A 12443-nucleotide genomic window follows, 5' to 3' on the forward strand; every position below is an offset into this window, starting at 1 on the left:
CAGCATTATGGATGGAGGGAGGACAAGGAGAATAAAACACACAGCATTATGGATGGAGGGAGGACAGGGAGAATAAAACACACAGCATTATGGATGGAGGGAGGACAAGGATAATAAAACACACAGCATTATGGATGGAGGGAGGACAAGGATAATAAAACACACAGCATTATGGATGGAGGGAGGACAAGGAGAATAAAACACACAGCATTATGGATGGAGGGAGGACAAGGAGAATAAAACACACAGCATTATGGATGGAGGGAGGACAAGGAGAATAAAACACACAGCATTATGGATGGAGGGAGGACAAGGAGAATAAAACACACAGCATTATGGATGGAGGGAGGACAGGGAGAATAAAACACACAGCATTATGGATGGAGGGAGGACAAGGATAATAAAACACACAGCATTATGGATGGAGGGAGGACAAGGATAATAAAACACACAGCATTATGGATGGAGGGAGGACAAGGAGAATAAAACACACAGCATTATGGATGGAGGGAGGACATGGAGAATAAAACACACAGCATTATGGATGGAGGGAGGACAAGGAGAATAAAACACACAGCATTATGGATGGAGGGAGGACAAGGAGAATAAAACACACAACATTATGGATGGAGGGAGGACAAGGAGAATAAAACACACAGCATTATGGATGGAGGGAGGACAAGGAGAATAAAACACACAGCATTATGGATGGAGGGAGGACAAGGATAATAAAACACACAGCATTATGGATGGAGGGAGGACAAGGATAATAAAACACACAGCATTATGGATGGAGGGAGGACAAGGAGAATAAAACACACAGCATTATGGATGGAGGGAGGACAAGGAGAATAAAACACACAGCATTATGGATGGAGGGAGGACATGGAGAATAAAACACACAGCATTATGGATGGAGGGAGGACAAGGAGAATAAAACACACAGCATTATGGATGGAGGGAGGACAAGGATAATAAAACACACAGCATTATGGATGGAGGGAGGACAGGGAGAATAAAACACACAGCATTATGGATGCAGGGAGGACAAGGATAATAAAACACACAGCATTATGGATGGAGGGAGGACAAGGATAATAAAACACACAGCATTATGGATGGAGGGAGGACAAGGAGAATAAAACACACAGCATTATGGATGGAGGGAGGACAGGGAGAATAAAACACACAGCATTATGGATGGAGGGAGGACAAGGAGAATAAAACACACAGCATTATGGATGGAGGGAGGACAAGGAGAATAAAACACACAGCATTATGGATGGAGGGAGGACAAGGAGAATAAAACACACAGCATTATGGATGGAGGGAGGACAGGGAGAATAAAACACACAGCATTATGGATGGAGGGAGGACAAGGATAATAAAACACACAGCATTATGGATGGAGGGAGGACAAGGATAATAAAACACACAGCATTATGGATGGAGGGAGGACAAGGAGAATAAAACACACAGCATTATGGATGGAGGGAGGACAGGGAGAATAAAACACACAGCATTATGGATGGAGGGAGGACAAGGAGAATAAAACACACAGCATTATGGATGGAGGGAGGACAAGGAGAATAAAACACACAGCATTATTGATGGAGGGAGGACAAGGAGAATAAAACACACAGCATTGAGAATGGAGGGAGGACAAGGAGAATAAAACACACAGCATTATGGATGGAGGGAGGACAAGGAGAATAAAACACACAGCATTATGGATGGAGGGAGGACAAGGAGAATAAAACACACAGCATTATGGATGGAGGGAGGACAAGGAGTATAAAACACACAGCATTATGGATGGAGGGAGGACAAGGAGAATAAAACACACAGCGTTATTGATGGAGGGAGGACAAGGATAATAAAACACACAGCATTATGGATGGAGGGGGGACAAGGATAATAAAACACACAGCATTATTGATGGAGGGAGGACAAGGATAATAAAACACACAGCATTATGGATGGAGGGAGGACAGGGAGAATAAAACACACAGCATTATGGATGGAGGGAGGACAAGGAGAATAAAACACACAGCATTATGGATGGAGGGAGGACAAGGAGAATAAAACACACAGCATTATTGATGGAGGGAGGACAAGGAGAATAAAACACACAGCATTATGGATGGAGGGAGGACAAGGAGAATAAAACACACAGCATTATGGATGGAGAGAGGACAAGGAGAATAAAACACACAGCATTATGGATGGAGGGAGGACAAGGAGAATAAAACACACAGCATTATTGATGGAGGGAGGACAAGGAGAATAAAACACACAGCATTATGGATGGAGGGAGGACAAGGAGAATAAAACACACAGCATTATGGATGGAGGGAGGATAAGGAGAATAAAACACACAGCATTATGGATGGAGGGAGGACAAGGAGAATAAAACACACAGCATTATTGATGGAGGGAGGACAAGGAGAATAAAACACACAGCATTATGGATGGAGGGAGGACAAGGAGAATAAAACACACAACATTATGGATGGAGGGAGGACAGGGAGAATAAAACACACAACATTATTGATGGAGGGAGGACAAGGATAATAAAACACACAGCATTATGGATGGAGGGAGGACAAGGAGAATAAAACACACAGCATTATGGATGGAGGGAGGACAAGGATAATAAAACACACAGCATTATGGATGGAGGGAGGACAAGGATAATAAAACACACAGCATTATGGATGGAGGGAGGACAAGGAGAATAAAACACACAGCATTATGGATGGAGGGAGGACAGGGAGAATAAAACACACAGCATTATGGATGGAGGGAGGACAAGGAGAATAAAACACACAGCATTATGGATGGAGGGAGGACAAGGAGAATAAAACACACAGCATTATGGATGGAGGGAGGACAAGGAGAATAAAACACACAGCATTATGGATGGAGGGAGGACAAGGAGAATAAAACACACAGCATTATGGATGGAGGGAGGACAAGGAGAATAAGGAGGCAGCAGGAAAAGTAGAGGGCAGAGAGAAGCAAAATATGAACAAGCAATAGGGGAGAGTGGGGTAAGTTGAGCCGACGGGGTAAGTTGAACCACCCTTGTTTCTAGGAAACCATACACAAAAATAATAATAATTTAGGATGAGGTTATCATTTCATGGAGTCTATGAAGGTAGAAACCACTTGGAAAAAGTGGTAAGTAAGTTAGGTCCAAAATTTGTTATTTTCACTAAGTAAAAGTAAGTTATTGTGTTAGAGGTTTCATGATGCTTGTATCTAAACCAAAGTAGATCATTTTTAAATTATTCTATACATAAGTTGGGGTCTCAATAAGCTCCAATATGAGGTCCTAAACCTAGCATGAAAGTGCATCCTTGTAGCTCTGTGGGCTAATACAGTCAAAATGTTTGCATTAGAGTAAGTTGAGCCACTGGCCATGGGGCTTGCAGATTGGCGTTTATCGTCGAAGGAATGAGAGTTACACCGAGGCCTGTACTTTGGAGCAGGATTGATTTGGATGTGGAGGGTCCGTCATGGACTGGGGGCGGTGTGTCACAGCATCATCGGACTGAGCTTGTCATTGCAGGCAATCTCAACACTGTGCATTACAGGGAAGACATCCTCCTCCCTCATGTGGTACCCTTCCTGCAGGCTCATCCTGACATGAACCTCCAGCATGACAATGCCACCAGCCAAACTGCTCGTTCTGTGCGTGATTTCCTGCAAGGCAGGAATGTTATTGTTCTGCCATGGTCAGCGAAGAGCCCATTGAGCAAGTCCCATTGAGCAAGTCTGGAACCTGTTGGATCGGAGGGTGAGAATTCCCGGACATTCCCCCCAGCAATGTCCGGGAGCTTGCAGGTGCCTTGGTGGAAGAGTGGGGTAACATCTCACAGCAAGAACTGGCAAATCTGGTACAGTCCATGAGGAGGAAATGCACTGCAGTACTTAATACAGCTGGTGGCCACACCAGATACGGTTACTTTTGATTTTGACCCCCCCTTTGTTCAGGGACACATCGTTCCATTTCTGTTAGTCACATATCTGTGGAATTTGTTCAGTTTATGTCTCAGTTGTTGAATCTTATGTTCATACAAATATTTACACATGTTACGTTTGCTGAAAATAAATGCAGTTGACAGTGAGAGGACGTTTCTTTTTTTGCTGAGTTTATATTTCCCTTGGCGGAGTGATGCCGAATGTAAAAAAAATATGCTAAAGTTACCCCACTCTCCCCTAAATGTAAAAAGACTTGGATAGAGAAAGTGAATACGTCTGACAGCTGGTGAGAAAATACAAAAGACACACACACACACAAACACACACACACACACACAAGGAAAGAAAGACCCACCGCCGCTCTCACTCTGTTTCTTGACCAGGGTGAGTTTGTAGCCATCTCCGTAGGTGCTCTTGAGAAAGAGTGGGGAGCCGCAGCACTTGAGTTTCCCATGGGAGATGATGGCTATGCGGTCTCCTAACAGGTCAGCCTCATCCATGTGGTGGGTGGACAGCAGGATGGTGCGGCCTTGAAACACAGTTCAAAAAATTACTTTCAATATACATCAAAATGTGTCAATGCATCATTTTGTGTGTTAGTGTGAGAAGATTTGACAGGACCTTATGGTAGTAGTGCACTCTATAGGGAACAGGGTTTCACTAGGTCAAAAGTAGTGCACTCTATAGGGAACAGGGTTTCACTAGGTCAAAAGTAGTGCACTCTATAGGGAACAGGGTTTCACTAGGTCAAAAGTAGAGCACTGTATAGGGGACAGGGTGACACTCGGTCAGAAGTAGAGCACTGTATAGGGGACAGGGTGACACTCGGTCAGAAGTATAGCACTGTATAGGGGACAGGGTGACACTAGGTCAAACGTAGAGCACTGTATAGGGGACAGGGTGACACTAGGTCAAAAGTAGAGCACTGTATAGGGGACAGGGTGACACTAGGTCAAACGTAGAGCACTGTATAGGGGACAGGGTTACACTAGGTCAAAAGTAGAGCACTGTATAGGGAACAGGGTGACACTAGGTCAAAAGTAGAGCACTGTATAGGGGACAGGGTGACACTCGGTCAAATGTAGAGCACTGTATAGGGGACAGGGTTACACTAGGTCAAAAGTAGAGCACTGTATAGGGAACAGGGTGACACTAGGTCAAAAGTATAGCACTGTATAGAGGACAGGGTTACACTAGGTCAAAAGTATAGCACTGTATAGAGGACAGGGTTACACTAGGTCAAAAGTATAGCACTGTATAGGGAACAGGGTGACACTAGGTCAAAAGTAGAGCACTCTATAGGGAACAGGGTGACACTAGGTCAAAAGTAGAGCACTCTATAGGGAACAGGGTGACACTCGGTCAAAAGTAGAGCACTGTATAGGGGACAGGGTGACACTCGGTCAAAAGTCGAGCACTGTATAGGGGACAGGGTTACACTAGGTCAAAAGTAGAGCACTGTATAGGGGACAAGGTGACACTCGGTCAAAAGTAGAGCACTCTATAGGGAACAGGGTGACACTCAGTCAAAAGTAGAGCACTCTATAGGGAACAGGGTGACACTCGGTCAAAAGTAGAGCACTCTATAGGGAACAGGGTGACACTCAGTCAAAAGTAGAGCACTCTATAGGGAACAGGGTGACACTAGGTCAAAAGTAGAGCACTCTATAGGGAACAGGGTGACACTCGGTCAAAAGTATAGCGCTCTATAGGGAACAGGGTGACACTCGGTCAAAAGTAGAGCACTGTATAGGGGACAGGGTGACACTCGGTCAAAAGTAGAGCACTGTATAGAGGACAGGGTTACACTTGGTCAGAAGTAGAGCACTGTATAGGGGACAGGGTGACACTCGGTCAGAAGTAGAGCACTGTATAGGGGACAGGGTGACACTCGGTCAAAAGTAGAGCACTGTATAGGAGACAGGGTTTCACTAGGTCAAAAGTAGAGCACTGTATAGGGGACAGGGTTTCACTAGGTCAAAAGTAGAGCACTGTATAGGGGACAGGGTGACACTCGGTCAGAAGTAGAGCACTGTATAGGGGACAGGGTTTCACTAGGTCAAAAGTAGAGCACTGTATAGGGGACAGGGTTTCACTAGGTCAAAAGTAGAGCACTGTATAGGGGACAGGGTTTCACTAGGTCAAAAGTAGAGCACTGTATAGGGGACAGGGTTTCACTAGGTCAAAAGTATAGCACTGTATAGGGGACAGGGTGACACTCGGTCAGAAGTAGAGCACTGTATAGGGGACAGGGTTACACTCGGTCAGAAGTAGAGCACTGTATAGGGGACAGGGTGACACTCGGTCAGAAGTAGAGCACTGTATAGGGGACAGGGTGACACTCGGTCAAAAGTAGAGCACTGTATAGGGGACAGGGTTACACTAGGTCAAAAGTAGAGCACTGTATAGGGAACAGGGTGACACTCGGTCAAAAGTAGAGCACTGTATAGGGGACAGGGTGACACTAGGTCAAAAGTAGAGCACTGTATAGGGAACAGGGTGACACTCAGTCAAAAGTAGTGCACTATATAGGGAACAGGGTGACACTCGGTCAGAAGTAGAGCACTGTATAGGGGACAGGGTGACACTCGGTCAAAAGTAGAGCACTCTATAGGGAACAGGGTGACACTCGGTCAAAAGTATAGCACTCTATAGGGAACAGGGTGACACTCGGTCAAAAGTAGAGCACTGTATAGGGGACAGGGTGACACTCGGTCAAAAGTAGAGCACTGTATAGGGAACAGGGTGACACTCGGTCAAAAGTAGAGCACTCTATAGGGGACAGGGTGACACTCGGTCAAAAGTAGAGCACTGTATAGGGGACAGGGTTACACTCGGTCAAAAGTAGAGCACTGTATAGGGGACAGGGTGACACTCGGTCAAATGTAGAGCACTGTATAGGGGACAGGGTTACACTAGGTCAAAAGTAGAGCACTGTATAGGGAACAGGGTGACACTAGGTCAAAAGTAGAGCACTGTATAGGGGACAGGGTGACACTCGGTCAAATGTAGAGCACTGTATAGGGGACAGGGTTACACTAGGTCAAAAGTAGAGCACTGTATAGGGAACAGGGTGACACTAGGTCAAAAGTATAGCACTGTATAGAGGACAGGGTTACACTAGGTCAAAAGTATAGCACTGTATAGAGGACAGGGTTACACTAGGTCAAAAGTATAGCACTGTATAGGGAACAGGGTGACACTAGGTCAAAAGTAGAGCACTCTATAGGGAACAGGGTGACACTCGGTCAAAAGTATAGCACTCTATAGGGAACAGGGTGACACTAGGTCAAAAGTAGAGCACTGTATAGGGGACAGGGTGACACTCGGTCAAAAGTCGAGCACTGTATAGGGGACAGGGTTACACTCGGTCAGAAGTAGAGCACTGTATAGGGGACAGGGTGACACTCGGTCAGAAGTAGAGCACTGTATAGGGGACAGGGTGACACTCGGTCAGAAGTAGAGCACTGTATAGGGGACAGGGTGACACTCGGTCAAAAGTAGAGCACTGTATAGGGGACAGGGTTTCACTAGGTCAAAAGTAGAGCACTGTATAGGGGACAGGGTTTCACTTGGTCAAAAGTAGAGCACTGTATAGGGGACAGGGTTTCACTAGGTCAAAAGTATAGCACTGTATAGGGGACAGGGTGACACTCGGTCAGAAGTAGAGCACTGTATAGGGGACAGGGTTACACTCGGTCAGAAGTAGAGCACTGTATAGGGGACAGGGTGACACTCGGTCAGAAGTAGAGCACTGTATAGGGGACAGGGTGACACTCGGTCAGAAGTAGAGCACTGTATAGGGGACAGGGTGACACTCGGTCAAAAGTAGAGCACTGTATAGGGGACAGGGTTTCACTAGGTCAAAAGTAGAGCACTGTATAGGGGACAGGGTTTCACTAGGTCAAAAGTAGAGCACTGTATAGGGGACAGGGTGACACTCGGTCAGAAGTAGAGCACTGTATAGGGGACAGGGTGACACTCGGTCAAAAGTAGAGCACTGTATATGGGACAGGGTTATACTAGGTCAAAAGTAGAGCACTGTATAGGGAACAGGGTGACACTCGGTCAGAATTAGAGCACTGTATAGGGGACAGGGTCACACTCGGTCAAAAGTAGAGCACTCTATAGGGAACAGGGTGACACTCAGTCAAAAGTAGAGCACTCTATAGGAAACAGGGTGACACTCAGTCAAAAGTAGAGCACTCTATAGGGAACAGGGTGACACTAGGTCAAAAGTAGAGCACTCTATAGGGAACAGGGTGACACTCGGTCAAAAGTAGAGCACTGTATAGGGGACAGGGTGACACTCGGTCAAAAGTAGAGCACTGTATAGGGAACAGGGTTACACTAGGTCAAAAGTAGAGCACTGTATAGGGAACAGGGTTACACTAGGTCAAAAGTAGAGCACTGTATAGGAGGCAGGGTTACACTCGGTCAAAAGTATAGCACTGTATAGGGAACAGGGTTACACTAGGTCAAAAGTAGAGCACTGTATAGGGAACAGGGTGACACTCGGTCAAAAGTATAGCACTGTATAGGGAACAGGGTTACACTAGGTCAAAAGTAGAGCACTGTATAGGGAACAGGGTGACACTCGGTCAAAAGTATAGCACTGTATAGGGGACAGGGTTTCACTAGGTCAAAAGTAGAGCACTGTATAGGGAACAGGGTGACACTCGGTCAAAAGTATAGCACTCTATAGGGAACAGGGTGACACTTGGTCAAAAGTAGAGCACTGTATAGGGGACAGGGTGACACTCGGTCAAAAGTAGAGCACTGTATAGGGAACAGGGTGACACTCGGTCAAAAGTAGAGCACTCTATAGGGAACAGGGTGACACTCGGTCAAAAGTAGAGCACTGTATAGGGGACAGGGTTACACTCGGTCAAAAGTAGAGCACTGTATAGGGGACAGGGTTACACTAGGTCAAAAGTAGAGCACTGTATAGGGAACAGGGTGACACTAGGTCAAAAGTATAGCACTGTATAGAGGACAGGGTTACACTAGGTCAAAAGTATAGCACTGTATAGAGGACAGGGTTACACTAGGTCAAAAGTATAGCACTGTATAGGGAACAGGGTGACACTAGGTCAAAAGTAGAGCACTCTATAGGGAACAGGGTGACACTCAGTCAAAAGTATAGCACTCTATAGGGAACAGGGTGACACTCGGTCAAAAGTAGAGCACTGTATAGGGGACAGGGTGACACTCGGTCAAAAGTCGAGCACTGTATAGGGGACAGGGTTACACTCGGTCAGAAGTAGAGCACTGTATAGGGGACAGGGTGACACTCGGTCAGAAGTAGAGCACTGTATAGGGGACAGGGTGACACTCGGTCAGAAGTAGAGCACTGTATAGGGGACAGGGTGACACTCGGTCAAAAGTAGAGCACTGTATAGGGGACAGGGTTTCACTAGGTCAAAAGTAGAGCACTGTATAGGGGACAGGGTTTCACTAGGTCAAAAGTAGAGCACTGTATAGGGGACAGGGTTTCACTAGGTCAAAAGTAGAGCACTGTATAGGGGACAGGGTTTCACTAGGTCAAAAGTAGAGCACTGTATAGGGAACAGGGTGACACTCGGTCAAAAGTAGAGCACTGTATAGGGGACAGGGTGACACTCGGTCAAAAGTAGAGCACTGTATAGGGAACAGGGTTACACTAGGTCAAAAGTAGAGCACTGTATAGGGAACAGGGTTACACTAGGTCAAAAGTAGAGCACTGTATAGGAGGCAGGGTTACACTCGGTCAAAAGTATAGCACTGTATAGGGAACAGGGTTACACTAGGTCAAAAGTAGAGCACTGTATAGGGAACAGGGTGACACTCGGTCAAAAGTAGAGCACTGTATAGGGGACAGGGTGACACTCGGTCAAATGTAGAGCACTGTATAGGGGACAGGGTTACACTAGGTCAAAAGTAGAGCACTGTATAGGGAACAGGGTGACACTAGGTCAAAAGTATAGCACTGTATAGAGGACAGGGTTACACTAGGTCAAAAGTATAGCACTGTATAGAGGACAGGGTTACACTAGGTCAAAAGTATAGCACTGTATAGGGAACAGGGTGACACTAGGTCAAAAGTAGAGCACTCTATAGGGAACAGGGTGACACTCGGTCAAAAGTATAGCACTCTATAGGGAACAGGGTGACACTAGGTCAAAAGTAGAGCACTGTATAGGGGACAGGGTGACACTCGGTCAAAAGTCGAGCACTGTATAGGGGACAGGGTTACACTCGGTCAGAAGTAGAGCACTGTATAGGGGACAGGGTGACACTCGGTCAGAAGTAGAGCACTGTATAGGGGACAGGGTGACACTCGGTCAGAAGTAGAGCACTGTATAGGGGACAGGGTGACACTCGGTCAAAAGTAGAGCACTGTATAGGGGACAGGGTTTCACTAGGTCAAAAGTAGAGCACTGTATAGGGGACAGGGTTTCACTTGGTCAAAAGTAGAGCACTGTATAGGGGACAGGGTTTCACTAGGTCAAAAGTATAGCACTGTATAGGGGACAGGGTGACACTCGGTCAGAAGTAGAGCACTGTATAGGGGACAGGGTTACACTCGGTCAGAAGTAGAGCACTGTATAGGGGACAGGGTGACACTCGGTCAGAAGTAGAGCACTGTATAGGGGACAGGGTGACACTCGGTCAGAAGTAGAGCACTGTATAGGGGACAGGGTGACACTCGGTCAAAAGTAGAGCACTGTATAGGGGACAGGGTTTCACTAGGTCAAAAGTAGAGCACTGTATAGGGGACAGGGTTTCACTAGGTCAAAAGTAGAGCACTGTATAGGGGACAGGGTGACACTCGGTCAGAAGTAGAGCACTGTATAGGGGACAGGGTGACACTCGGTCAAAAGTAGAGCACTGTATATGGGACAGGGTTATACTAGGTCAAAAGTAGAGCACTGTATAGGGAACAGGGTGACACTCGGTCAGAATTAGAGCACTGTATAGGGGACAGGGTCACACTCGGTCAAAAGTAGAGCACTCTATAGGGAACAGGGTGACACTCAGTCAAAAGTAGAGCACTCTATAGGAAACAGGGTGACACTCAGTCAAAAGTAGAGCACTCTATAGGGAACAGGGTGACACTAGGTCAAAAGTAGAGCACTCTATAGGGAACAGGGTGACACTCGGTCAAAAGTAGAGCACTGTATAGGGGACAGGGTGACACTCGGTCAAAAGTAGAGCACTGTATAGGGAACAGGGTTACACTAGGTCAAAAGTAGAGCACTGTATAGGGAACAGGGTTACACTAGGTCAAAAGTAGAGCACTGTATAGGAGGCAGGGTTACACTCGGTCAAAAGTATAGCACTGTATAGGGAACAGGGTTACACTAGGTCAAAAGTAGAGCACTGTATAGGGAACAGGGTGACACTCGGTCAAAAGTATAGCACTGTATAGGGAACAGGGTTACACTAGGTCAAAAGTAGAGCACTGTATAGGGAACAGGGTGACACTCGGTCAAAAGTATAGCACTGTATAGGGGACAGGGTTTCACTAGGTCAAAAGTAGAGCACTGTATAGGGAACAGGGTGACACTCGGTCAAAAGTATAGCACTCTATAGGGAACAGGGTGACACTTGGTCAAAAGTAGAGCACTGTATAGGGGACAGGGTGACACTCGGTCAAAAGTAGAGCACTGTATAGGGAACAGGGTGACACTCGGTCAAAAAAGTAGAGCACTCTATAGGGAACAGGGTGACACTCGGTCAAAAGTAGAGCACTGTATAGGGGACAGGGTTACACTCGGTCAAAAGTAGAGCACTGTATAGGGGACAGGGTTACACTAGGTCAAAAGTAGAGCACTGTATAGGGAACAGGGTGACACTAGGTCAAAAGTATAGCACTGTATAGAGGACAGGGTTACACTAGGTCAAAAGTATAGCACTGTATAGAGGACAGGGTTACACTAGGTCAAAAGTATAGCACTGTATAGGGAACAGGGTGACACTAGGTCAAAAGTAGAGCACTCTATAGGGAACAGGGTGACACTCAGGTCAAAAGTATAGCACTCTATAGGGAACAGGGTGACACTCGGTCAAAAGTAGAGCACTGTATAGGGGACAGGGTGACACTCGGTCAAAAGTAGAGCACTGTATAGGGGACAGGGTTACACTCGGTCAGGAAGTAGAGCACTGTATAGGGGACAGGGTGACACTCGGTCAGAAGTAGAGCACTGTATAGGGGACAGGGTGACACTCGGTCAAGAAGTAGAGCACTGTATAGGGGACAGGGTGACACTCGGTCAAAAGTAGAGCACTGTATAGGGGACAGGGTTTCACTAGGTCAAAAGTAGAGCACTGTATAGGGGACAGGGTTTCACTAGGTCAAAAGTAGAGCACTGTATAGGGGACAGGGTTTCACTAGGTCAAAAGTAGAGCACTGTATAGGGGACAGGGTTTCACTAGGTCAAAGTAGAGCACTGTATAGGGAACAGGGTGACACT

General features: G+C 46.4%; 1 protein-coding gene across 2 annotated transcripts in view; it reads right to left on the bottom strand.

Moving 5' to 3' along the window:
• Positions 1-12443, bottom strand: part of LOC115140705 (ATP-binding cassette sub-family A member 2-like) — a 157166-nt gene that overhangs the window by 24958 nt on the left and 119765 nt on the right. For both annotated transcript variants that reach the window (XM_065026805.1, XM_065026804.1), the window contains exon 24: positions 4343-4516. In XM_065026805.1, the coding sequence (XP_064882877.1) occupies positions 4343-4516 (174 nt within the window). The remainder of the gene's footprint in view (positions 1-4342; positions 4517-12443) is intronic.

This window comes from Oncorhynchus nerka, linkage group LG13, assembly GCF_034236695.1.
Source record: "Oncorhynchus nerka isolate Pitt River linkage group LG13, Oner_Uvic_2.0, whole genome shotgun sequence".
Lineage (NCBI taxonomy): Eukaryota > Metazoa > Chordata > Actinopteri > Salmoniformes > Salmonidae > Oncorhynchus > Oncorhynchus nerka.